General features: G+C 43.1%; 1 protein-coding gene across 2 annotated transcripts in view; it reads left to right on the top strand.

The window, feature by feature from the left end:
* Window positions 1-13,236, top strand: part of KANK1 (KN motif and ankyrin repeat domains 1) — a 29,402-nt gene extending 16,166 nt beyond the window's left edge. The window contains exons 2-9 of one of the 2 annotated variants that reach the window (XM_049773051.1): window positions 777-885; window positions 2,130-2,360; window positions 4,659-4,746; window positions 8,420-8,639; window positions 11,317-11,459; window positions 11,896-12,096; window positions 12,183-12,281; window positions 12,690-13,236. In XM_049773051.1, the coding sequence (XP_049629008.1) occupies window positions 777-885; window positions 2,130-2,360; window positions 4,659-4,746; window positions 8,420-8,639; window positions 11,317-11,459; window positions 11,896-12,096; window positions 12,183-12,281; window positions 12,690-12,752 (1,154 nt within the window). In that variant the 3' untranslated portion in view covers window positions 12,753-13,236. The remainder of the gene's footprint in view (window positions 1-776; window positions 886-2,129; window positions 2,361-4,658; window positions 4,747-8,419; window positions 8,640-11,316; window positions 11,460-11,895; window positions 12,097-12,182; window positions 12,282-12,689) is intronic. The other variant, XM_049773059.1, reaches the window with a different exon arrangement.
* Window positions 13,237-27,044: the final 13,808 nt, after the last annotated feature.

The raw sequence follows: 27,044 nt of genomic DNA, 5'->3' as shown, positions 1-27,044 counted from the left end.
GGTTATTCCTGGCTCTGTGCTCAGCTCAGAAATCGCTCCTGGCAGGCTCAGGAGACTATATGGGATGCCAGGAATTGAATCCAAGTTGGTCCTATGTTGGCCCTATACAAGCCAAACGCCCTACACACTGTGCTATTGCTCTGGCCCCTGCAAAATATTTTAATTCAGCCTTTCATTCATTCCTAGCAGGCAAGCAGACAATTTTCCCCCAGGTTTTTCCACTGAAGAAAAAGAATGATCCTTATCTTAGTCCTAAGTAAATCTTTGAGGGTCAAATGAGACATGACATCACTTTACAAACAGTAAAGCCTGATAAAAATGGTAGAAGTCACTGCTTTTGTTATGTCTGGAAAAGAGATTCCCCTCCCCCAGTTAAAAAAAAGAGCATTAGGAGTAGAACTTTGAGAGCTTTATATATATATGTGTGTGTGTGTGTGTGTGTGTGTGTGTGTGTGTGTGTGTGTGTATGTGTGTGTGAATATATATATATATATTCTACTCCTAAGTTCTTTATTATATATAAAGTTATATATATATATATATAATTCTTTTTATATATATATTCTACTCCTAAGTTCTAATCCTAATATAAAGTTCTGCTCCTAAGATATATATAATATCACAGTTTTTTCATGCATTTTGTGCAGCTTTCTCATTAATATCTAAGTTCTATACTTGTATTGGGGAGAATCATTGTATATGAAAATTACATATTTATTTAACTTGAATTGTGAATTGTGTTCATTATAGTCACCTTGATTACCTTTTTTTCACAGTATGTCCAAACAGCGAAAGTACACTGAAGTCCATCATGAAGAAGAAAGATGTCATGAAAGATTCTAATGGAGCGAAAAAGAATCTTCAGTTTGTTGGCATCAATGGAGGGTAAGGAAAGGCGATGGCTTATACGTGGCCTGTCTCCTTTGCCTCTGCTACTCGTGTTCTATTTCAAGGTGCCTTCTCTGGAACACTATCACATTTGGTGATGGAAGACTCCTCAGAAAGGTGCATTGGGCTTCTCCTGTCTTCTTGCTGTCTTTAAGGATATGGCCCTCTTTAAAGGAAATCTGATGAAGCTGAGTGATTTACAACTTCTCACCACTGATCTGGAAAAAAAAAAAAAAAGTAGTCTTCAACAAACAAAAGCAACAGGCGGCAGGTTTCCTACACTGTTGGACAACTTACAATTTCTTACCTCAGAAATCAGAAACAAAGATTGAGAGCTTATGGCTCCAGATTCAGTGATAGACATCCTCTCCTTCAGAGTTGTTGATCCACTTCTCTCTTCCTGTTTAAACACAACATCTTGGGATCTTTTACCAGAAAACTAACTCAGTCATACCATCCATTCTTCTCTTTCTAAATAGGCCTTTTATTAGTAGTTTATCTTCTTTTCTAATACAATCTAGGTCAATAGGTAAGCCCGTTTGTCCTTCTGCAATTGACTCAATTAATTGTTTGAGACATGGTCTTGACAAGAAGGCAGCAGTGCAAAGTTAGTTAATATACTATAAAGAATCAGGAAGCTGAAACAGTAGCACAGTAGGGAGGATGCTCACCTTGGATGCAATTGACCCAGGTTCAATTCCCATTCTCCCAAACACCAGCAGCTGTGGTACCTGATCTCAGAACCAGGAGTAAGCCCAGAGCACCACCAGTTAAAGCCCCAGAACAACAAACAAAATATATAACAAATGGTGGCTATTTATCAAATATTTATCATTTTATTGGTTGGTGGGGTCCAGACACTTTAAGAAGATATGTACCAGAGGAACTATGGTTATTTAAGTTCACTTTGACATACTGGGAACTAATGGTACATAAGAATGAACCCCAAAAATGAGTAACCATAGACCTTGTGTCCATAAAATAAATTTTCTCATTTTATGCAAATCCCAAGGTGCCTTTTTTAAATTTGTTTTGCAAGTGATACATGATACCAGTAGGCAAGCCAGGACACCTTTTTACAGTCAGAATCCATTCAGACCTACCAGACATTCCAATAAACCTTACTTACCCTGAACATTGATGAAACTTCTGGAGACAGCGGCTTTATCTTGGTAGAAATTTCTGTCTCTCAGTCTTTCCTGGCACTCCTTGCATCTCCTGAAATCCCAATTGCCACCTAGGTATGAAACAACTTCAAGTGATGATTCCGGCTCAGATGAGAGCTCTTCTTCCGAGTCAGATGACGAGTGTGATGTCCTTGAGTCTCCTCCTGCAGAAGAGGAGGACGAAGACATTCGGGGAGTGGCAGAAGGGCGCCATGGTGTTTCTATGGAAGGTTTCCAGTCCTCCAGGGTGGAAGATGAAGTGCAGGTTCACAAAAGTGACCCTGAGAAGGTGGAAATCAGAGAGAGGTGTGGTACACTCCCCTTCCCTTCCCTCCCCTCCTTGATTGAATATATTTTGGAAATAGAGTTGCTGTTTAGCATCTCTTGCAGTTGTTATCTATTTGCTCCAGTGCTCCAAAGGAAAGCTTTAACTTGACCTTGGCTCCGAGGTGGATACATCTTGTCCCTGACTAACAAACGGAGGTGGAGGAGATGCTTACAGAGAAAAGGGCTTGTGATCTAGTCACCTTGGTTTCAGTTTCTTTAACTATTTGTGCTCTGATTTAATCTGTGGGTCGACGTCCACGGAACCATTTAAGCAACACTCAAGTTTCTATTGTTTGTTTGCCTTGTATTTATTAATATCTAAATTAGGTTATTCCCTTAGATTCACTTTATACTTAAGACATACGAAACATTTTTGTGACCATCATGTTTAAGGTTTCAGAATCTTAACATTAGCCCTTTTTCTTGATACAGGTGTCAGTACTGCTATCAGGGATCATAGGATATGAGAAAAAATGTATTTTTTACTTTAAAAGATCATGTTTACCATAAGGATGGTGCACTGTACTCATTGTATGTTTATATTGTGTTGCTTATTGAGTGATTGGTATCCCACAAGATTTACTTGCTGGGACCACACATAGTACAGCAGGTAAGTTATTTGTTTCACCTGGACCAATCTGGGTTCAATTCCCGGCACCTCTATGCTCCTCTGAGCATCACCACGAGTGATCCCTGAGCACAGAGCCAGGAGTCAGCCCTGAGCTTCAGTGCATATGGCCCCAAAACAAACAAAAATAATTTACAAATCAAGTATCAAATAAACATCCCGACTAGAAAATAAATCTTAAAGTGTGGTCGATTTTAACAAAAATGGAATCAGGATTTATAAAGTAGGAGAGAATAGAACAGATGAAAATTCTAGTATGGTTTGTCACAATTTGAAATATAAATGGGACATTTCTAGTTAAAACCTAGCTCTGTTTAATTTGGCATATAGAAATTTAATTACATTAACATAGGTAAGTGTTTCTTAAAAAGTGTTTCTTTCCAAATATTTTCAGAGGGCTTAAGATCTTACTATTTCTTTTTTTTTTTAAAGCAGTTTTATAGAAGAAAATGTGTATACCATATGTAATCCGATGTTCAAGTTTATATTTCCATGTGAGTTAAGCAAACAGTTCCTGAGTCACAAAATGTGAATTCAGAGCCCAGAGAGAGTGCAGTGGGAAGGGTGGTTGCCTTGTACATCATCGACACACATTTTGTCCCCATATAGTCCCCTGAGCATTCCGGGAGTGATTCCTAAGCACTAACCCCTGAGCATTCCTGGTTGTGCTCCCCCCCCCCCCCCAAGAAAAGGTAAGAAAGGAAAACAAGGTGATTTTAGACATGTGGGTTACTGGTCAATAAATAGATGGTAATTCAGATTTCTTCAGTCTCTTAAGAGTAAGAACAATTTTTTAATCTGAGGAGCTGGTGAGAGAGTGTAGGATTTAGGCCATATGCCTGACCCAAGCTCCATCCCCTGTATGCAGCCCCTGAATGCTGCAAGGTATAGACCAAGGTAGTCCTTGGCATTGTCCTCAGCCCCTAGCATTGAACTGCTGACCTCATTAGTCTACTATTACTGGGAAGCATCCCTGAGCACCACTTGGAGTACCCTCCCCAGAAAAAAACTATGGGTAAAATAAATTCCCCAAATGTTATTCCATAATGTCATGAAAGCCAACCCTTCATTAAAAGACCTCAAGTTCTGACAAGTTCTTGACTTTGGTGGCTTTAGTCCTCAGCTGTTTGGGGACCAATGGACACTCAAACAAGTATATCATTCCGCCAGGACATTGTGAAGTCTACCTGGGGCCACTATCTATTAAAACTCTTAAAATTTCAGTTAATTTGGGGCTAGAGAGACAGTATTTCAGGGTTTGATTCCCAGAATTCCATATGGTACCCTGAACCCTGCCAGGAGTAATTTCTCAGTTCAGAGCCAGGAGTTAACTCCTAGGAATTGCCAGGTGTGACCCAAAGAAAACCCCCCAAAAAGGGGTCAGATAAATCGAGTGGTGGTGTTTGGGTCGACATCTGGCCATGCTTGAGGTTTACTCCTGGCTCTGCACTCCTGGCAGGTTCAGGGGACCATATGGGATGCCGGAAATTGAACCTGGGTCACTAAGTGCAAGGCAAACACCCTACTTGTTGTGCTATTGCTCTGACACCCCCCCCCACACACACACAGATATATTTTTTTTTAAATCCCTTCCTTTTTGAACCAATCATGAGCTCTCTCTCTTTTTTTAATCCTCCCCTATCTTTTAGATATGAATTAAGTGAAAAGATGCTGTCTGCCTGCAACTTGCTGAAAAATAATATAAATGACCCCAAAGCTTTGACCAGCAAAGATATGGTAAGTCTGACCTGCAGGGAATCTATATCAAGTACCTAAGTGGTCACCATTGCATGCATGGCCTCAGCCTGACCTGAACTTTTACTGCCTGCCTGTTGTCTGCCAGACTTATTTCTGACATCTTCGGGCAGGAGGGAGCACTGTGTTCTGCCCATTCTCTGGATCACCCTATGAACATTCCCCTCAGACCCAACTTCCGATGCCCTTGCTGCACCCTGTACTTTTCTTGGGGCAGAGCATCCGTAAGGCATATACTTGTCTCTGGGAGAAAGGGCTAATTGCAGTTGTTGGTTGTCCATCTGTGTGTTCGACTACTGCTTCCAGCACCTTATGATCCGGGGAGCAGAATCCCAGAATTCTGCGTTTGACGTTAGCATATGCTGTTCAAAGAAACCTATCTGGGCTGAGGCCAGCATTCCTTTCATGAAGCTGTCTATTATGTTCTTATGTGGAATGCAAGAGGTCACTATTCTTAGATGTAGAAAGGACAGCACTTGTCATCTCACAGTTTGAGAGATTGAGAAGCAAATAGCCAAAAATGGGAGGCAGTGGGTGATGGTTTCCTGAGTGAGCAAAATCGTAAAACATACAACAGATCAGGATGTGTGGGGCAATGATAGATCTGCCTGTGGAACTGTTGCTCTCCCATAGACTGCTGGAGTTTTGTTCTCAGGACTCTTTCACAGGTTAGAACCAGCCTCTGGTTGATGGCTCTGTCTTCAGTATACAGAGAAACAGCAGCTTTTCATGTTTATATAGATGGAGCTGTGCTTTTGAGTTTTTGAACTAGAACAGAAATTTAATGTGCTTTCATGCTACATGTAGTCAGCAGTTAGAAAGTTGATTTTCAGGTCCCCAAGATACCAGAGCTGCTAGCTCAAAATGTGAGAACAAAATGGATCGAAGGAACTGTCTCACCCTGCAGGGATTGATCATTTCCCTTTAATAAAGCAAACATGATGTAATGAGTTGGTCACAAGCCTGAAAAGCTTGTGGATGCACAGCCACAGACCTTAAGATCCTTCCTCTTCCCACCAGGCCCTTTGTCGACTGTGGCAGCTATTATTTGGTTCAGCGACTAGATTATACCTGCCTTGAGTACTGCTCTCTGTTTTGGTTAGCTTGTTTAAATGGTATCACCTTACTCCGCACCATCTTTTTTGAAAATCTGGTATCTTCATATATTTGTTTATATTGCTATAGAAACTTAGCTCCAACCGAGCCAACTTCATCTTGACACAGTGTGCTGAGAAAGGAGCGTAGTGATGTTTACAGAGGAAGTACTAAATAAAACTCCTAGTCTCAGAGGAGCATAGTATTACAAGTTGAAAGTAATCCATATAGACTAAATGACCACCTATTCCTTGGCCACAAATTTTAAACCATGAACTTTCACTATAGTGTAACTGCTTCCCCTAGCTTTAACTTGAACTGAAAATATGAAAAGACTCCATATATGTAAACTTGATATACTTTTTCTTTTACCATTTTCAAATATGACATGTAATTGGGGGAGGATGTAACATTTCTACCCTTGGGGGAGAATATAACATTCCTGCAGTTCTTATGAGGCACAGACACCAATTTAATCCATTTGTACTGGATTTGGAGGAAAAATAAATTTGTTTTTGTTTTTGGTGGTTGGGGGGGGGGGGGCTTGGGTTTTTGGTTTGTTTTGGTTTGGTTTGGTTTTTGGGTCATACCCGGCAGCACTCAGGGGTTACTCCTGGCTCTACGCTCAGAAATCGCTCGTGCAGGCTCAGGAGCTCATATGGGATGCCGGGATTCCAACCAACGGTCTTTTGCATGCAAGGCAAATGCCCTACCTCCATGTTATCTCTCCGGTTCTAAGGGCCTTGGTTTTTGGACCACACTGGTGTCACTCAGGGGTTACTCCTATGGCTGCACTCAGAAATCGCTCTGGGCAATTCTGGGGATGCCAGGATCGTACAGGGTCTGTCCCAGTTCAGCCATTTGCAAGGCAAATGACCTACCATTGTACTACCACTCTGGCCCCAGGGGAAAAAATAAAGTTGATATAGTATGCTGATAGAGCTAATAGAATTGTGATAGCAATATAGGACTAGGAAGCTCCTTTTTTTAAATCAGTTATGGGGTTATTACACCATGGTGATGTTATGTAACTTTCGATGTGAGAGCTCCAGAGATAAATTTGAGTATGTGAGAGTGGGGGGGGGATTTGATTAATTTTTCCCTAGCCAAAACATTTGCATCATGTGAACAAAATATGACTGATTTGGTTAAAAGTGCTGAAGATTCAGTAGCTAGAAAGAAGATAAAAATGTTCTAATTCTAATCCCACCTTTTATATAGAAAGATTTCTTTTATTTTGATCATTTTAACCTGTTATTTACCTCTTTCTTGGATCCTTCTTTTTTTTAATTTTTAAATAATCAAAGCACCAATAAATGATATGTTCATGAAAGTTGCCCTATGGATGGGGCCTCACCTTACAACAGTTAAGGCACTTGCCTAGCACATGGCTGACCAGGGTTCCATACCTGGCATTCTATATGAGTGAACCCATCAAGAGTGAGCCCGGTGTGTAAATTCAGAAGTATACCCTGAGAACCTGTGGCCATGACCAAAACAAAATAATATCTAGACCTGGGGTGGGTGAAGGGTGCAAGGAGAAGAGGACTATCACCAGTGCTGGTTGTATGCAGTCTACATTGAGCCTAGCCAGGTCCAAGTTTGACCTGTTGGTTTACAATACAAATGCTACATTCATGGTCCACAACCAGACAGGAGGTAGGAGGGCTTGATGACCAAATACTGATGATATAAGGAGGTATGTAGTCTATAGAGATGTCATTCATTTTCTTTTCTTCATTTTGGAGAGAGGAATAAGAACTGAATAGAGTAGGTAAATACAGACTATAGTCTCCACGTCAAGTGTCTATGGAGCTGTTGGAAGGAGTAGGAGTTGATCTGCACAGAAAGGAATCAGCATAATTAAAAATGCTTTAACTCATCCCTTCTGCCCTGATTACTATGAAAATCATATGCAAATCTAGCATAACTGCATAATAGTAATAGCTCCATAACAAATGGATCCAGGCCTTCATGTTCTGCCTGTGTTGCCTAATTTGTCCTTAACACTGACACTGTGAAGAAAATGTCCTATGCATCTCCTTGTTTTTGCAGATGAGTAAACTGAGACAAGAATTATGAGCATCTTCCCCAGGTGGTTGCACTCAGAACTTGTGAAGCTGGAATCAGAACCTCTCTGGGCTGACACAGTGCTCTGTAGCCTCCTTCACAGAAGTCAGAACAGGATTAGGAGACTGGAGAGATAGTTTAGGGGTTAAGGCAATTAATTGCCTTGCACGTGGCTGACCCAGGTTCGATTTCTGGCACAACAGATGGTCTTCTGAGAATACCACCAGGAGTGATCCCTGAGTGTAGTTCTCTGGGCACAGCTGTATACAGCCCCACATCAAAACTTAATTAACCATTTAAAACAAGAATCACCGGTAATGTTCTGGTTTGGAATATGGGCTTCATTAGCTGTTTCTTAGCAAATTTTAGCTACTGGTATTTTTTTTTTTTTGACTCTTTAGAAGCCTTGGTTATCTTGGGCTTTTCAGCTAGGTCTCATAAAGCTCCAGAAATAGTGGAACTGATATCTGCATCTTTGATGTTTTGGCAGCGGTTTTGTCTGAACACCCTCCAGCACGAGTGGTTTCGCGTGTCTAGTCAGAAATCAGCGGTGCCAGCTATGGTGGGGGACTATATTGCTGCATTCAAGGCCATCTCCCCCGAGGTCCTCCGTCACATCATCAACATGGCCGATGGCAATGGCAACACAGCCCTCCACTACAGCGTGTCTCACTCCAACTTTGAGATCGTGAAGCTGCTTCTGGACGCAGGTACGTCAGCTGTCCAGTGTCCCCTCTCACGGCACACAGGCCATGAGTCATTTCCCAAGAGCCCGCCTGTGCCTTTCTCAGCTCTGTAGCCATCCAGACATCCTCTCTCATTGCTTTTCCATGCAGTGTGGCAAGCACCTTCTTGAATTACCTCTTGGGAGGCCTTGCATTTCAACAGAATGAGGTGACACAATTCCAGCTCTGTGAAAGGCAGTTGGGAACCCAGTCTTGCTTGTGATTCTGCTGCATTCAAGAGAGGTGGGATCCTGGTTGTCAACATGACTCAAGTTCCTCCCAAGCTGAGTCATGCAGGCTTGGTGGGTTCAGTCTTGGGAGGCAGGTGCTGTTCCTAGGCGGAGTCACAGCTTTGTCGCCTGCAGGCTGTTTCATTCTTTGGTCCTTGCTCCACCTGCTTTTCAGAAGCATCTAGTTACTCAGGACAGAGATTGAGCAAAGCCACTCTCCCAGCTTAGGGATCACTCACCATTTCCACCAAAATAGGTCCATTACTATGGAGTTGCCAGAGCAGAGAAAGTATCACACTTACACCTGGACTATCCAAATGAAAACAATGAAAATTCTTGGTGTTAATTGGAACACGCCATACAGTATCTGGCCAATAGATGTAGGAAAGCTGCAGGGAGGAAATGGAGCTCAGAAGAGTCCCTTGAGAAAAAGGAAGCATTCAGCTTTTTCAATGGAAGAGGCCTATGGTATCTTCTCTGATCCTTGAATCACTTTGTTTTGTTTTTGCTTATGGGCCACACCCAGTGGTGTTCAATAGCTACTCCTGGCCCTGTGCTCAGGGATCACTCCTTGTAGGCTCAGGGAACTATTTGTGGTGCCAGGGATTGAGCCTGGATTGGCCGCATGCAAGGAAAGCATCTTAGCCACTTAAACTGCCTTTCTCCAGTTCTGCTTATTTTTAAATGTAGTAGCCAAGCAAACCTAAGCTTTTATTTTTTCTAAGTCTGCTTATGCCTAGTTTAGGGACCAAGTTAAAATAAATGTACTTCCATCTTTCAAAAAGGAATTCCAGACCTCTTTCTCTTCAGACTTTCCGAAGTATAAACAGAGCTGGTGATATATTGTCAGCCCCAGTGAGTAGTGAGTGAGTGAGTGAGTGAGTGAGTGAGTGAGTGAGTGAGTGAGTGAGTGAGTGAGTAAGCAGCTAATAACTGAGGAAGCTCAGATGAGGTTTCAGAATTGCTCAGTTAGTCACAATTTCATCCACCCTTGGAAAATCTGAGTGGGTAAAAGGCATTTGGTCAGTTAATGATTTTAATTCTGTCGCTGGATTCTATGGTAAAATACATCTACTGGATTCACTTAACTATTGCTCAACCTTCGCAGCTCACAAACACCACTGAGCTACAGTTGCCCAGCAGTTCTGGGTCTCGGATACTGGACTTCAGCAGGCTCCACTGGAGGGTGAGCCCTAGGAAGATACACACAATATATTGTAAATGCCTGTGTCCCAAATATGCACTTGTTTTGGAATCTAGGAATGTTCTTGTGTTCCTTTCTCTCTGCTTCCATTGGAAACATACTAAACACTTCAACCATGTTGAGTTCTTCATCAAAGCTTCCCTGATGCTCTCACTAATCCTTTCATTTTATTAGGAAACACTAAAGGAAATTAGAGGTGTCTAATCTTAAGATTTACAGGGTAAACAAAGATCTTGTTTATTGGTCTGGTCCTGGCACTTTCTTTTTTTGGGGGGGGGGGGCGTGCACACCCAGCAGCTCTCAGGGATTACTCCTGGCATGCTCAGGGGACCATCTGGGATGCTGGAGATCAAACCCGGGTTCATTCTGGGCCAGCCATGTGCAAAGCAAATGCCCTACCGCTGTGCTACTGCTCTGGCATTGGTCCTTGCACTTTCTTGGAGAACTAGCACACTTACAGAATGGAAGTCCCCAGAGCTAGGTGCTGTGAGACTGGAATTCTCTGAGGGCCATGTCTACATAGCAAATTCAGGATCTAAGAATGGACCATGGTGATTGCATGGGCGGTGCCCTGTTCCATAATTCTAATCTATATACAAGACTCCACAAATCCTTTCACAGGTAGCACTTATTGCTCTTCACTCCAAAGCCCTGGTTCCCCAGATACCACCAGTCTCTAGTGGCTCCATATTGAATATGGTTTAATTAACACAGACTGCAGTGTGGGCAGCAGCATGTGTCTTCTTACAAAAGCCATTATTGGGCCAGAGTTATAGTACAGCTGGAGACATTTGCCTTGTATACAGCCAACCCTGTGCGGACCCAGTTTCAATTCCCAGCATCCCAAATGGTCCCCCTGAGCCTGCCAGGAGCAATTTCTGATCGAAGAGCCAGGAGTAACCCCTTAGGGCCACAGGGTATGGTCCAACCCCCCGCCCAAAAACAGTCATTATTTAATGCATCCACTCAGACCTCCAAATTTTTTTATTTGATCCCCTCTTTATCCCACTCCAGCTGTGAGCAGGTCATTCTATGGAAACTCACTACTGCTTTGGGCTTCATTACCTTTCTTTTCCTCTGGGATGCAAACTTCTCTCATATTTCCTTCCACATCAGTCTAGGTCCTTCAGGCCTTTCCACGGGCCTTTTCCAAACCCTTCCCCCTTTTCAATCCATGAGAGCAGGGTCCAAGGTCAGGAGGACCCAGGAGAGATTTGTATCTTTGCAGATGTGTGTAACGTGGATCACCAAAACAAAGCAGGCTATACGCCCATCATGCTAGCCGCTCTGGCTGCTGTGGAAGCAGAGAAGGACATGCGGGTTGTAGAGGAGCTCTTCGGCTGTGGAGACGTGAATGCCAAAGCCAGCCAGGTGAACACATTGCCCCACACCCCTGCTGCGAGTGTGCGTGTACACTAAGGCGCTACTACCAGTGGCGGTGACTTCCTGAACACTGCCAGCTTGTCACATCTTCATTCCCAGTGCTAAGGGTCCACTGTTCACAGCTGAACTTGCAACATTTTTCAAACTTTTGCTATGAGCAAAATTGTCCCAGTGAGACCCAATACTGGGGCCGGAGCACCAGTACAGCAGGTAGGGCACTTACTTGCCTTGCACATGGCTGACCTGGATTCCATACCCAGATTCCCATAAGGTCCCCCAAACCCTGCCAGAAGTGATTCCTGAATGCAGGACCAGGAACACTTCTGGGTATGGCCCCCAAACAAACAAAAAAGACCTAATACCAAATGATTTTAAGTGTCTCCCCACATGTACATCTCACACCCATTATGGCTCCTTTCCACAGGCAGGACAAACAGCGCTCATGCTAGCTGTCAGTCACGGGCGCATAGACATGGTGAAGGGCCTGTTGGCCTGCGGCGCTGACGTCAACACCCAAGACGACGAGGGCTCCACTGCCCTGATGTGTGCTAGTGAGCACGGCCATGTGGAGATTGTCAAGCTGCTGCTGGCACAGCCAGGCTGTAATGGCCACCTAGAGGACAATGTAAGTGCTGCCCTGACCCCTGCCAGGTGTTTGGGGGGGAGGGGGGAGGGTAAAGACCCAGCTTAACACATTGTCTCCCTCTTCAGGATGGCAGCACAGCACTCTCCATCGCCTTGGAGGCTGGACACAAGGACATCGCAGTGCTCCTGTATGCCCACGTCAACTTCGCAAAGGCCCCATCTCCGGTCAGTGTTGTGTACTTGGCATCTGTGAACAGCCTGAAACCAACCCCCATCCCTGTGCCCCTTTCCTGGGAAGCAGCAGGAGACACAGGCTCTCTGGTGAAAGTGGAAACATTAGTCTTGCACGGCTGCATTTCAACCTTTTTATACCCCACCCCCACCAAAGGAGACTTGATACTTTCACACCTCTCATGAAGGAGCCCAGTTGTCCAGATGGCCCAGCCTGAGCAAGCCCTGCCAGGATGTCTGGGCATGGTCCAGCTGAGCCCAGCAGGATCCAAGCTGTTGGAGCTGCTAGGTCCCAGTTCTTCTCCCATAGCTCGTGAGTGCTGAGCTCATGGGTCACAGGGAAGAGCACAAAGCCTCCTAAAGTCACTCATTACATATATTTTCTTCTTTTCTGGTCTCTAGAGCACCCCAAGGCTTGGCCGGAAGACTTCTCCTGGGCCCACTCACCGAGGTTCATTTGATTGATCTGTGCAAATGGCCACCCGCTGACACACCATCATGAAGCTGCTAATTGTTCCTGTGGGGTGACAGCTACTGAATGTATATGTTTGTGCCTGAGTTCATCAGCACACAGCAAGCAGGAAGCTGAGGACTGCAGACTGGAGTTTTCCCAGTGGAAACTGAGCCAGCAAGAGATGGGGAGCCAAGCAGCGCCATTTCCTTTGGGACTCCCTTACCTCTTGAGTGGAGCACACTTGACACCAGTCTGTTGCAGCTCTGACCCTAACATTAGGTACCACTAGAGGGATTGGAGCCATAACCTGAGTTGGGCTAGTGTGCAGTCTCCAGGATTTCTTCCTCCAGCCACTCTACCCTGCCCAGAGCTATCTTACTGGCCTGGTAGTTGGAGGCATCTTGACATATATCTCTACTGACTGTGTGTGGAACCATTGGAAAACTCTGAAAATTCCATTTCAGACTGGATTAGTTGCCTTTTTTTTTTCTTTTGTCAATACTTTTTTTTTTTTTTTTTTGGTTTTTAGGCCACACCCGGCGGTGCTCAGGGGTTACTCCTGGCTGTCTGCTCAGAAATAGCTCCTGGCAGGCACGGGGGACCATATGGGACACCGGGATTCGAACCAAACACCTTTGGTCCTGGATCGGCTGCTTGCAAGGCAAACACCGCTGTGCTATCTCTCTGGGCCCTGTCAATACTATTTTAAAATATAAATGTTGATATGACTCAGCCATCAGCCACTGGGCTAGTAGGTTTCTGGTGTAAAAATAAAAGGAACTCCAAAAAAGAAAAGAAAAACAACTTACAAGAGGAAATCTTTTCAGCGGGATCTTTCTAGATGATGTACTATGTGACCTTTTCCATAAGTATCTATGTAAACTTGACACAGTATTTTCAACTTTTATATTCCATGGTAATTAAAGACATGTTGAACTATATGTAACATTACCGCGTTTTTATTCATAATTTCAAAGCTCTGTACTGAATGATTAAAGGCTCTAGATCTGCTTCTAGAGAAACAAAGCATTATCGTTCAGTCTGTATTTATGGAGTCCTTCACACCATGTCACATTTACTTTGGTCTTATGTGTATTTAAATATTTGAAGTGCCTTAGACTCTTGCCATATTTTCAAAATAAAACTCATTAAGCTCTCTTGCTTGTCCTCCTCCATCTCTGACAGCTGTCTGCCTGGTCTGGTGACTGGCCACGGAGATGGCAGTAATGGGATGATGGACTGCAGTGAAAAGGTGTGGATCACTGGAATGGGGGATGGCTGAGTGCCTAGCCCTGATTCCCCGACTCCATTCCTGCATCTCATCACCTGACTTGTACCTCAAGCTCTGCAATGGAAGATCTTGTTAAGTAAAACAGTTCATTAGACTGGCAGTGTGGGGGTTGGAGGAATGGCAGGAATGAGTTAATGCTCTGTCCTCAGTTCTGTCAAACTTTGTGGTGTGGAAAAGAAAAGGGAGATAAGAAAAGAGTGTGACTTTGGATTTGGGCCCATACCACCTGCACCTGTTTCCAAGTCATTTTTTTATTTTTGGGTGGGGCACACCTGGCAGTGTTCAAGGCTTACTTCTGGCTCTGCTCTCAGGGATTACTCCTATTTTTTTTTTTTTCTTTTTTTTTTTTTTTTACATTCCCACCACCAATTTCCCAGATCTCCCTCCTCCCCACCCCCCTACACCTGTACTCGAGACAGGCTTTCTACTTCCCTCATTCATTCACATTTTATGATAGTTTTCAGTGTAGTCATCTCTGCAACTGCACTCATCACTCTATGTGATGAGCTGCATGTCCTGAGCTGCACCTACCAGCCCTCATCTCTCTTGTCTCTGAGATATTGTTAAAAATGTCCTTCATTTTTCTTAAAGCCCATAGATGAGTGAAACCATTCTGCGTCTTTCTCTCTCCCTCTGACTTACTTCACTCAGCATAATAGATTCCATGTACATCCATGTATTGGAAAATTTCATGACTTCATCTCTCCTGATGGCTGCATAGTATTCCATTGTGTATATGTACCACAGTTTCTTCAGCCACTCATCTGTTGAAGGGCATCTTGGTTGTTTCCAGAGTCTGGCTATTGTAAATAGCGCTGCAATGAATATAGGAGTAAGGAAGGGTTTTTTGTATTGTATTTTTGTGTTTCTTGGGTATATTCCTAGGAGTGGTATAGCTGGATCGTATGGAAGCTCAATTTCCAGTTTGTGAAGGAATCTCCATATCGCTTTCCATAAAGGTTGTACTAGACGGCATTCCCACCAGCAGTGAAAAAGAGTTCCTTTCTCTCCACATCCCCGCCAGCACTGCTTGTTTTCCTTTCTTGTGATGTGTGCCAATCTCAGTGGCGTGAGGTGGTACCTCATAGTAGTTTTGATTTGCATCTCCCTGACGATTAGTGATGTTGAACATCTTTTCATGTGCCTTTTGGCCATTTGCCTTTCTTCTTTTTCAAAGTGTCTGTTCATTTCTTCTCCCCATTTTTTGATGGGGTTAGTTGTTTTTTTCTTGTATAGTTCTGTCAGTACCTTGTAAATTTTGGATATTAGCCCTTTATCTGATGTGTATTGGGTGAATAATTTCTCCCACTCAGTGGGTGGCCTTTGTATTCTGGGCGCTATTTCCTTTGAGATGCAGAAGCTTTTCAGCTTAATATAGTCCCATCTGTTTATCTCTGCTTCCACTTGCTTGGAAAGTGCTGTCTCCTCCTTAAAGATGCCTTTAGTCTCAATGTCCTGGAGTGTTTCACCTACATGTTGTTCTATATACCTTATAGTTTCAGTTCTGATATCAAGGTCTTTAATCCATTTGGATTTTACCTTTGTATATGGTGTTAGCTGGGGGTCTGAGTTCGCTTTTTTGCAAGTGGTTAACCAGTTGTGCCAACACCACTTGTTGAATAGGCTTTCCCTGCTCCATTTAGGATTTTTTGCTCCTTTATCAAAAACAAGGTGGTTATATGTCTGAGGAACCTTCTCTGAGTACTCAAGCCTATTCCACTGATCTGAGGGTCTGTTTTTATTCCAATACCATGCTGTTTTTATAACTGTTGCTTTGTAATACAACTTAAAATTGGGGAAAGTAATGCCTCCCATATTCCTTTTCCCAAGGAGTGCTTTAGCTATTCGAGGTTGTTTGTTGTTCCAGATGAATTTCAGAAGTATTTGATCCACTTCTTTGAAAAATGTCATGGGTATCTTTAGAGGAATCGCGTTAAATCTGTACAATGCTTTTGGAAGTATTGCCATTTTAATGATGTTGATCCTGCCAATCCATGAGCATGGTATGTGTTTCCATTTCCGCGTGTCCTCTCTTATTTCTTGGAGCAGTGTTTTGTAGTTTTCTTTGTATAGATCCTTCACATCTTTAGTCAGGTTGACTCCAAGATATTTGAGTTTGTGTGGAACTAATGTGAATGGGATTGTTCTCTTAATGTCCATTTCTTCCCTATCATTATTCGTGTATAAAAAGGCCATTGATTTTTGTGTGTTAATTTTGTATCCTGCCACTTTGCTATACAAATCTATTATTTCTAGAAGCTTTTTGGTAGAGTCTTTAGGGTTTTCTAAGTAGAGTATCATGTCATCTGCAAACAGTGAGAGCTTGACTTCTTCCTTTCCTATCTGAATTCCCTTGATATCTTTTTCTTGCCTAATCGCTATAGCAAGTACTTCCAGTGCTATGTTGAATAGGAGTGGTGAGAGAGGACAGCCTTGTCTTGTACCAGAATTTAGAGGAAAGGATTTTAGTTTTTCTCCATTGAGGATAATATTTGCCACTGGCTTCTGGTAGATGGCTTTGACTATATTGAGAAAGGTTCCTTTTATTCCTATCTTGCTGAGAGTTTTAATCAAGAATGGGTGTTGAACCTTATCAAATGCTTTTTCTGCATCTATTGATATGACCATGTGATTTTTATTTTTGTTGTTGTTTATGTTGTGTATTATATTAATAGATTTACGGATGTTAAACCATCCTTGCATTCCTGGGATGAAACCTACTTGATCAAAGTGAATGATCTTCTTGATGAGGCACTGGATCCTGTTCGCCAGGATTTTGTTGAGGATCTTTGCATCTGTGTTCATCAGGGATATTGGTCTGTAATTTTCTTTTTTGGCAGCATCTCTATCAGGTTTTGGTATTAAGGTGATGTTGGCTTCATAAAAGCTATTTGGAAGTATTCCTGTTTTTTCGATTTCATAAAAGAGCCTGGCCAGAATTGGTAGTAGTTCCTCTTGAAAGGTTTGAAAGAATTCATTCGTGAATCCATCAGGGCCTGGGCTTTTGTTTTTGGGTAAATTTTTGATTACAGTTTTAATTTCCTCAATAGTGATGGGGGTGTTTAGATATGCTACCTCTTCTTTATTCAACCGTGGAAGGTTATATGAGTTCAGAAATTTATCCATTTCTTCCAGGTTCTCATATTTAGTGGCATAGAGTTTCTCAAAGTATTCTCTGAATACCCTTTGAATCTCTGCAGTATCTGTAGTGATCTCCCCCTTCTCATTTCTAATACGCGTTATCAAGTTTCTCTCTTTCTTTTGCTTTGTGAGTTTTGCCAATGGTCTATCAATCTTGTTTATTTTTTCAAAGAACCAACTTCTGCTTTCGTTGATCTTTCGGATTGTTTTTTGGGTTTCCACTTCGTTGATTTCTGCTCTCAGCTTTGTTATTTCCTTCTGTCTCCCTATTTTTGGGTCCTTTTGTTGAGCACTTTCTAGTTCTATTAGCTGTGTCATTAAGCTACTCAGGTAAGCTCCTTCTTCCTTCCTGATGTGTGCTTGCAAAGCTATAAATTTTCCTCTCAGTACTGCTTTTGCTGTGTCCCATAAGTTCTGATAGTTTGTGTCTTTATTGTCATTTGTTTCCAGGAACCTTTTGATTTCCTCCTTGATTTCATCTCGGACCCACTGGTTATTGAGTATGAGGCTGTTTAACTTCCAGGTGTTAAATTTTTTCTTCTGTGTCCCTTTGCAGTTCACATCTAACTTCAGAGCCTTGTGGTCAGCAAAGGCAGCCTGCAAAATGTCTATCTTTTTTATTTTATGGAGGTATGTTTTATGTGCCAGCACATGATCTATCCTGGAGAATGATCCATGTACATTGGAAAAGAATGTGTATCCAGGTTTCTGAGGATAGAGTGCCCTATATATATCTACTAGGCCTCTTTCATCCATTTCTTTTTGCAGGTCTAGTATATTTTTGTTGGGTTTCCATTTGGTTGACCTATCAAGTGTTGACAAGCCTGTGTTGAGGTCTCCCACAATTATTGTGTTATTATTGATATCCTTCTTCAGATTTGTCAACAATTGTATTAAATACTTTGCTGGACCCTCATTCGGTGCGTATATGTTTAGGAGAGTGATTTCTTCTTGCTGTACAAATCCCTTGATTAGTACATAATATCCATCTTTGTCCCTTACAATTTTTCTGAGTATAAAGTTTGTGTCATCTGATATTAGTATGGCCACCCCCGCTTTTTTAAGGGTGTTGTTTGCTTGAATGATTTTCCTCCAGCCTTTGATTTTGAGTCTATGTTTATTCTGACTATTCAGGTGTGTTTCTTGTAGACAGCAGAAGGTTGGCTTCAGTTTTTTGATCCATTTCGCCACTCTGTGCCTCTTAACTGGTGCATTTAGTCCATTGACATTGAGAGAAATAATTGTCATGGGATTTATTGCCATCTTTGTGTAGAAGTTTGGTGTGTTTTTTGTTCTGTCTTGTTTTTAGAGTAGATCTTTCAGTTTTTCTTTTAAGGCTGGTTTTGAGTCTGCAAAGATTTTGAGCTGTTGTTTATCTGTGAAGCCGTGTATACATCCGTCAAACCTGAAACTTAGTTTTGCTGGGTGCAATATTCTTGGCGAAGCATTTATTTCATTGAGTTTTGCCACTACGTCCCACCACTGCCTTCTGGCCTTGAGTGTTTCTGGTGACAGGTCTGCTGTAAATTTCAAGGATGCTCCGTGGAATGTAATTTCCCTTTTCGATCTTGCTGCTTGCAGTATTCTATCTCTATCGGTGGGTTTCATCATGGTGACTAGGATGTGTCTTGGGGTGTTTCTACTGGGGTCTTTTTTAGCTGGTACTCTTCGGGCATGCAGGATTTGGTCACATGTTTTCTTTAGCTCTGGTAGTTTCTCTGTGATGATGTTCTTAACCATTGATTCTTCCTGAAGATTTTCTTCTTGGGTCTCTGGAACTCCAATGATTCTGAAGTTGTTTCTGTTGAGCTTATCAAAGACTTCTATTTTCATCTTCTCATATTCTTTGAGTAAATTTTCCATTGTCTGATCATTTGATTTGAGGTTTTTTTCTAATCTCTTCTGCTGTGTAAAGTTGTTATGCATCTCATCTTCTAAAGCACTAATTCTATCCTCAGCTGCTGTTAACCTGTTGGAAAACTCATCCATTATGTTCTTCAATTCGTCTATTGAGTTTTTCAGACCTGTTATCTGATCTGATATTTCAGTTTGGAGTTTTCTGATTTCTGTCTTCATATTCTCTTGATTTTTATTAGTGCTCTGATTTATACTTTCTTTGATATCTGATAGCAACCTCCATATTTCGTCTCTAAACTCCATTTCTGAAAGACTGCTTAGGTAGTTGGTCGTTGTTGGGTCATCAGAGTTTCCATCTTCATTCTCTATGGTTGAAGTTGGTCTGCGTAGTCTCCCCATTGTCTCGCTTACGCTGTGGGTTTTTCTACGTGTTGTGGTGGTACTCATTGGCGAGGTGGAGTGCGCGGCCGCGAAGCGCAGCGGAGCGGCCGCGCTCCGGCCCCCAAACACTCACCTCAGCCGAGGCAAGCCGTCAGGGGATGCCTGGGGAGGCCCCCAAGTGTCTGCCAAGCAAAGAACGGATTACTCCTATTGTTTTTTAGAGGACTATGGGATGCTGGGGATTGAGTCAGGGTCAACTTTATGCAAGACAAACACAGTACTATCTATCATTCTAATCCCAGCCCCAAATTTTATTTTAGAAAACAGAGGAACTGGGTCTGCTTCCTTTAAATGAAGGAATCTAGTAGCCCAAATGCAAAAATCTCTGGGCTTACTCCTGGCTCTGTGCGCTGGGATCTCTTCTAGAGAAATTTGAGAAACCCTATGTGTGGTCCCAGGGATCAAATAGAGTACTATGTATGTAAGGCAAGCCTATTAACCCTAGAACTATCTCTCCCCTTTGGGGAAATTTTAACCCTAGATCATTTTCAAGAACCAGGTGCATTGGAGAAATGAGCACTGAGATTTTCTTAACCTTCCTTTTTTTCCCCATACATTCATCCATTATTGAGCTTGAAAAAAAGCTAGAGGTTAGTTTGGTGGTTTTGTTTTGTTTTGTTCTTTTTCTTAACATGTATCTCCACAGTGCCACCCAAATAAGCTAGTTTCCTGGACTCAAAAGGTCGGATCTTTCCGAGAAGAACTAGCAGGAGTTGAAGAAAAGTACTGTGAACAGTTCAGGTTACACTGAGATGTGCACATACATTCCCCACTTGGCCTGGGCCACACCACAGTGAGCTGACCTGTTGGGTCCCCTGAGAGGAAGTTCACACCTTCCTGGAGCCATTCACAGCTCACTCTTACCTTCCTAGGACAGATTTGCTTGGTTTGAGTCTGGGGCTAAATTTCCATTGAGATCATTATTCAAGCTCAAGTTTCTTAGAGTCTGAAATAGCACAATAAATTAAAGCCAAAGTGCTTCTGAAGAAAAGTGAGTTTTCTGACCTATCATGGGTGACTTGCTGCTGGAGTAGAGGGTGAGATCTCATAGGGCTGGTGGCCTGGGGATTTTCTTTATTCCATATGAGGGGGAAAAAAGGCAAAAAATTTCCATGCATGAGAAAATGAATTCCTACCCCTGTATGCTTCCTTTTCAGATTTCTTGTGCTACAACATTTTGAAAGGGGAACAAGTGTTTGTTTTATTGCTGAGTGAGTGAGAGCTTATTCAGCAGGTATCTGACTTCTGTGTAACTTCAGCTGGCTTGTGCTTTGTTTGCTCTGTGAACACTGGGCACAGAGAATGCTTTTATCTTGGAATCTTGGCACTTTCTATAAAGCTGCCTGATTCTCCCCAACTGGTGTGGCTTTGACTTATAGGGACACAGTCCATAAAGGGGGTTGCAGTGGGATTCTTGGGTAAAGTTCCCAAGTGAGGCTGGAGGAGGATCAGAGATTCCTGGGTGGGGGGGGGTTTGTTTGTATGTTTTGGTGGGGTTTTGTTTTGTTTTTGTGGGAATGATTGTTGGTTTGTTTGTTTTTGGTGTTTTTATTTGTTTGGTTTGTTTTTGGTGTCACACCCAGCAGTGCTCCTGGGTTACTCCTGGCTCTGCCCTCAGGAACTACTCCTGATGGGCTCAGGGAGCAAACCCAGGTCAACTTCTTGCAAAGCAAATGCATAATTCACTGTACTATCCCTTCGGCCCCTTTATTTTCTGATTTAAATCAACAAAAAGCTAAACCTTTTCCTGACAAGAGGACCAACTTCCTTGACACTCATGTCCTGGAAATTGAAACACTAACAGCTGGAATTCACTGCTTGAGAAAAAGAACAGTGGGAATTTTGCTATTTTAATGTGATAAAAGCAAAATGTCACTTGTCCTGCCACCAATAAAACTCAGTGGCCTAAGGCCTGGGAGATGATTCAAAGAACACGTATGTGGGAGTCCCAGATTCCAGCCCTATTAACACATAGTTCTCAGAGCACCACCATGAGTGGCACACACACACACACACACACACACACACACACACACACACACACATCACCATTGGTTGTGCTCCACCCCTAAGGGTAGAAAAAGAATCATTAAATGGGCTTATCACAGGACAGACATCATTTCTCAATGTTCCCAAGAATGTGCTATCTAACATGGGTCCCCCAAATACATGTTCTGACAGTTAAGTGGCTAATATCATACCAGGAACCTCCCTTTTCCTGGCTTTTGTAATCTGAAATACCGTGAGATGTGGTGGCTCCCACAGGAAGGTTAAGGTAAGGAAACTGCTCTTTTTTATAAAGAAAATAATGAGCACAATAGCTAAGACCTCTTTATTTTTGGCTTTTGGATCACACCCGGCTGCACTCAGGGGTTACTCCTGGCTCTTTGCTCAGAAATTGTTCCTGGCAGGCTCGGAGAACCATATGGAATGCCAAGTATCAAAAACCCAGTCAATCAGTCCCAGGTTGGCTGCATACAAGGCAAAGCCCTACTGTTATTATCGCTCTGGACCCACTTTATTTAAATTCTAACCAGTGTATTTAGTGGGATAATCCTGCTGCAAGTAGAGATTGACATTTTAGGTGTGTGTGTGTGTGTGTGTGTGTGTGTGTGTGTGTGTGTGTGTAAGAGAGAGAGAGAGAGAGAGAGAGAGAGATTTTTTTGTTTGTTTGCTTCATTTGAGGACTATACCAGAAGTGCTCAGAGTTTACACCTGGCTCTGTGCTCATGTTCAGAGGAGTCATGTCTGGAGGTGATTGGGGAACATATGAATGCCAGGGATCTAATCCCAGTTGGCTGCATGCAAAATGAGCATCCTACCCACTGTTCCATGACTTTGGCTCAAAAAATATAATTCTTTTCTGGAGCTTCATTAGCCTGCCTCCCAGATGTTTCTCTTGTGTTCTTGGGTCCACACTGAGAAGTTATTTCTCCTGAATTACAAAACTCTACCCAGACCTACTTTTTCAAGCAGATGGGGGTAGGAAGAGCTATATAAAAACAAGAAACATGGAAGGTAAGGGAGATGATAGAGGGCTAGGGCATTTGCACGGGATCCCATTTCAATCCTCAGCCATACATCCTCTGCTCCTCACATCAAGCTATTCAGACCGATTGGTCGAGAATGGCTAGGAGTGTCACCTGCATCCTCTCAGCACTGCCTGGGAGACCTGCAAAATAAGAAACATGACATGTTGGGGCCGGAGAGATAGCATGGAGGTGTAAGGTGTTTGCCTTTTATGCAGAAGGACGGTGGTTCGAATCCCGGCATCCCATATGGTCCCCGAGCCTGCCAGGGGCAATTTTCTAAGCATGAAGCCAGAAGTAACCCCTGAGTGCTGCCGGGTGTGACTCAAAAGCCAAAAAGAAAGAAACATGACATTCAGATTTTTGTCTTTGCAATACAAAAAGCCCCTTTAGTCTGTGTGGGGTCTACCCATGTGCAGCAGAGTTTCTGTGTTTCCTATAATTGTTATAGAGGGCCAGGATCAGTGTCTGCCAGGACCCCTTTCTGTACCTATGAAGATTGACAGTGTTTTGAGAAGGCTGGTGGCTCTGGAGTGCATTTCCTAGGCTGATCTTTTCCTTCCCCATTTTATAAAGCAGCTCTGTTGCTGCTCAGGAAGAAGGCTGTGACCCGTTGCTTCAGCTTGGGGAAAAAGACTATTTTCCCTTTTACGGAAAGCGCATTTCTTTGTAAGCCCTGGGCCTTCGCCAGAGATGATTTAGTTCTACTTTCTGCCATGAGGAAATTACTAATCATGTGTTTACTCTGTTCTGATTCAGCACGGCTGTAATTTTGAGGGCAGCCGATTATAAAAAGATATTTGAAGCACATTTTGTTGGAAATGATGACCACAAAAGGAAGTGGCAGCATCGCTGGCTGACCTTGCTGGGTAGCAATAGAGGGAACTAGTCTGTTCTACAGAGTGTTGTGGTATCCTCCAGCTGGATGGCCAAAGTCCATCTTTGTAGAGAAGCTGGAAAGCAAAACACCAGGTTTTATGGGCACGTGCAGCTTTTCATATTATTAGAGGAGGAGCTGGCATTTTAGGAAATCACCTGCCCACTGCCCCTTTGATCATATAATAAACAAGGAGTGGAGGGGCCGAAGCGGTGGCACAAGCGGTAAGGCATCTGCCTTGCCCGCTCTAGCATAGGACAGATCGTGGTTAGATCCCCCAGTATCCCATATGGTCCCCCAAGCCAGGAACGATTTCTGAGCGTATAACCAGTAGTAACCCCTGAGCATCACCAGGTGTGGTCAAAAAACAAAACAAAACAAAAAAAAAAAAAGAAAAACAAGGAGATGGAAACATTCTTCCTAATTTTCAGAGAATGGAACCTGCTGATTAAAGAAGCTTAGGAGCAATTTCAGGGGCCAGATGGATAGCACAGCGTTAGGGTGTTTGCTTTGCATATTGCCAACACGGGACGGACCCAGGTTCGATCCCTGACATCTCTTATGGTTCTCCAAGTCTGCCACTAGTGATTTCTGGGTGCAGAGTCATAAGTAAAATCTGAGTGCTGGGGCAGGAGCAGTGGTACAAGCAATAAGGTGTCTGCCTTGCACATGCTAGCCTAGGATGGACTGCGGTTCTATCCCCTGGTGTCCCATATGGACCACCAAGCCAGGAGCGATTTCTGAGTGCATAGCTAGGAGTAACCCCTGAGTGTCACCGGGTGTGGCCAACAAAACAAAACAAAACAAAACTTCTTGTTCGCTGCCAGGTGTGGCCCCCAAACAAACAAACAAAAAAAAACAACAGAAAAAAGGCAAATTTCAGTGAGCCAGAGAAAAAAGTAGATCTTGCCTTGCACGAACCCAATTCAGATTTGATCCCTCTCAATCCAGAAGGTCCCCTGAAGCCCACTAGGAGTGATCTTTGAGCATGGAACAAGGATTAAGTCCTGATCACCACAGGGTGTCCCATCCCACAAAAAAAAAAAAGAAAAGAAAAAAAAAAGATCAAAGTTCAGTCTTATATTTGAGTCAAAATCAATTTTACCCTTGTTTACCACTCCCCATAGTTCACCCAACCTCAGAACTGCTTGAAGTGGGTGTGACTAGATGGTTGTGAGGTAAGAACATTCCGGAGCTTGAGGGGCAGGTATTGCTTGGCTGGTGGGGTGTCTGATAGCTCAGCACCAGGAAAGGGAAGCTGCAGATTACCAAGCATCAGCAGGGCAGGCCACTGATGTCTGTGTCTGGTGGCCAAGGGATCCTGACTCCATTTCCATCAGCAATGCTAGGAAATAGCATGTGTGCTTAGATAAACAAGCCACAAAGACACTAGTCATGAATTGGGTTGAGCTTCCAAAAAGCTAGAGCATTCCTTTTTGCCATTACATCCCTTCGAGATGCCAATCTTTTGCAGAAGTTTCTCTCACAAAGATCAGCTTTTGGTCCTGGGTCAGGACTTAGAAGCTCAGGTGCCTGGCTGACAAGTTGTAGTAGAATGAGTTAAGTGTAAGTGATTCCTGGATGATGTCCGGACACAGGGTGTCATCATCCGGGTGCAGGGAGCATGATGCTTAGGACAAGCTCCACTCAGGATTGTTGTCAAGGACCTGGCTTCCCAGCCTTGAGCTTGAATGTAATGCTGGTTCTCTTTGTAAGCATTCATCAGACAACCTGTGTACTTAAGGTGTAGACCCTTTTATGTGTGTATATTAATTTGGTTTTAGAATTATGTAAACAATTTAAACTTTGATGCTTTGAGTTCTGATCCAGCCTTTGGTGGAGAAAAACAGAACAAAAGTTTTGTAATTTTTCTCATTGTTTTTTGTTTTGTTTCGAACAGAAAAGGTGGAAATGTGAGATGAGACTAACAGAACTAAACAAAGGTGTTTCCCCAACTTCCCTTTTCCTTAACCTCTTCTTCTGGTATGTAAAAGCCCACCTGAGTTACAGGATCCATCCCCCCCCCCTTGATGGATTTGATTCTGGAGATAAGGAGAGAGCAGTGCTTGCTTTTTTGATGGGGAAATGCGGAGACAGCACATGGCAGAGAGGCCAATGAATATCTTTTGCTGACTGGCTTGGATCTATTTCTCTGCCACTTCCCTGCTTTATCAGATCCATCCACCTAAGGGGTTAGAAACACAGCATGTAGGGTGCAGTCTCACCAACTCGTGGATATTTTTTTATTTTACATTAATTGCCTTTTTTTTTTTAATAAAAAGATGCTCAGGGCCAAGAAGATGGTTTAAAGAGCAGAGCACTTGCTGTGTGCAGTATCCCCCTATCTGTCTCCAGCATTCAGGGGTAACCCCAACTCTCAAACACTCTGAAAATTACCTCCTAGAGTCATGAGTGGCTGGCCCCCTTCATAACCAGACATGGCCCTAAAATGAACAAAGCTTTAAAATGGCACTAAAAAGCTCATAGGGGAGAGCCTAAGTATAGATTTAAAAGTCAGGAGTAGCAGAGATATTTGGAAAATAGAGACATGGGCCATGCATTTCTCTGACACCAAACCATGGCTTTGCACTCTAGGGTTGTTCTGGCTCAACAGTAAATAATACTTAAATAGCTCATCAATGCTGTGCTCCGAGGGTCTCTGCTTTCTTCGCTGAGTGCTATCTGCCCATTTTCCAAGTGAGGCTTGGCTAGCCACATGACTTGCTTTGGCAAGAAAATCACACATTACAATGAGGTGACCAGTCAGTTCATGGTGGGGCTCTGAAATACAGGGCGCAATGCATATCCCCATCCTCATCCCCTTGTCTCTAATACTGGGATCATGAAAGAGGTATTGAGAAAAAATATAGCTAAACCTGGATTGCCCAGAGAATGTTTGGTGCTACAGGTTTATTGTGAGCAAGAAACAAACTTTTAAGTATTAGGTGAGAAGTTCGGTTGTGATTTGTTATCATTGCATGACTTAAGTTTTCTTGCTTGGAAATTGCTTCCAGGAAGTGGCTTATGAGGTTATCTGTGGTTAGCAATTACTTCGGAAATGGATGCTCAGTCACAGAGCACAGGAAGCTTTCAGTTGACCCATCCCAGCTGCTAGGGGATAAGGCAATCGTAGGGCTTTGAAGACTGAATCTCTGAGGGAAGGAAAATTATTTCTTACTTATCTCTCTCAGTACAGATCCTATCTCAAACTCATGCAGCTCTCAAACAGTGCACACAGAACATGCTGCAGAACTTGGTTACTGGGCTCCATACTATCATGTGATCTGGCAAATGTGGAGTGAGGCCCAGAAATGGAGAGAACAGCTCTCCTTCCTGTTCCAGGTGACCTTGATGCTGCCTTAGAGGTCACATGCTAAGAACCCCCACTTAGGCGAAGCTGTCATATGAGGAGACTTTTCTGCCTCTTCTTACAAATACTGGCTGGGGAACGGAGAGATAGCATGGAGGTAGGGCATTTGCCTTGCATGCAGGAGGACAGTGGTTTGAATTCTGGCATGGCATATGGTCCCCGGAGCTTGCCAGGAGCGATTTCTGAGGATAGAGCCAGGAGTAACCCTGAGCGCTGTCGGGTGTGGCCCAAAAAGACAAAAAGAAAAAAAAAAAATAAGTACTGGCTGGATGGAATACTCAGCATTTGTGTTCTTTC

This window comes from Suncus etruscus, chromosome 1 (genome assembly GCF_024139225.1).
Source record: "Suncus etruscus isolate mSunEtr1 chromosome 1, mSunEtr1.pri.cur, whole genome shotgun sequence".
Taxonomy (NCBI): domain Eukaryota; kingdom Metazoa; phylum Chordata; class Mammalia; order Eulipotyphla; family Soricidae; genus Suncus; species Suncus etruscus.
This window is presented reverse-complemented; position numbering and strand designations above follow the sequence as displayed.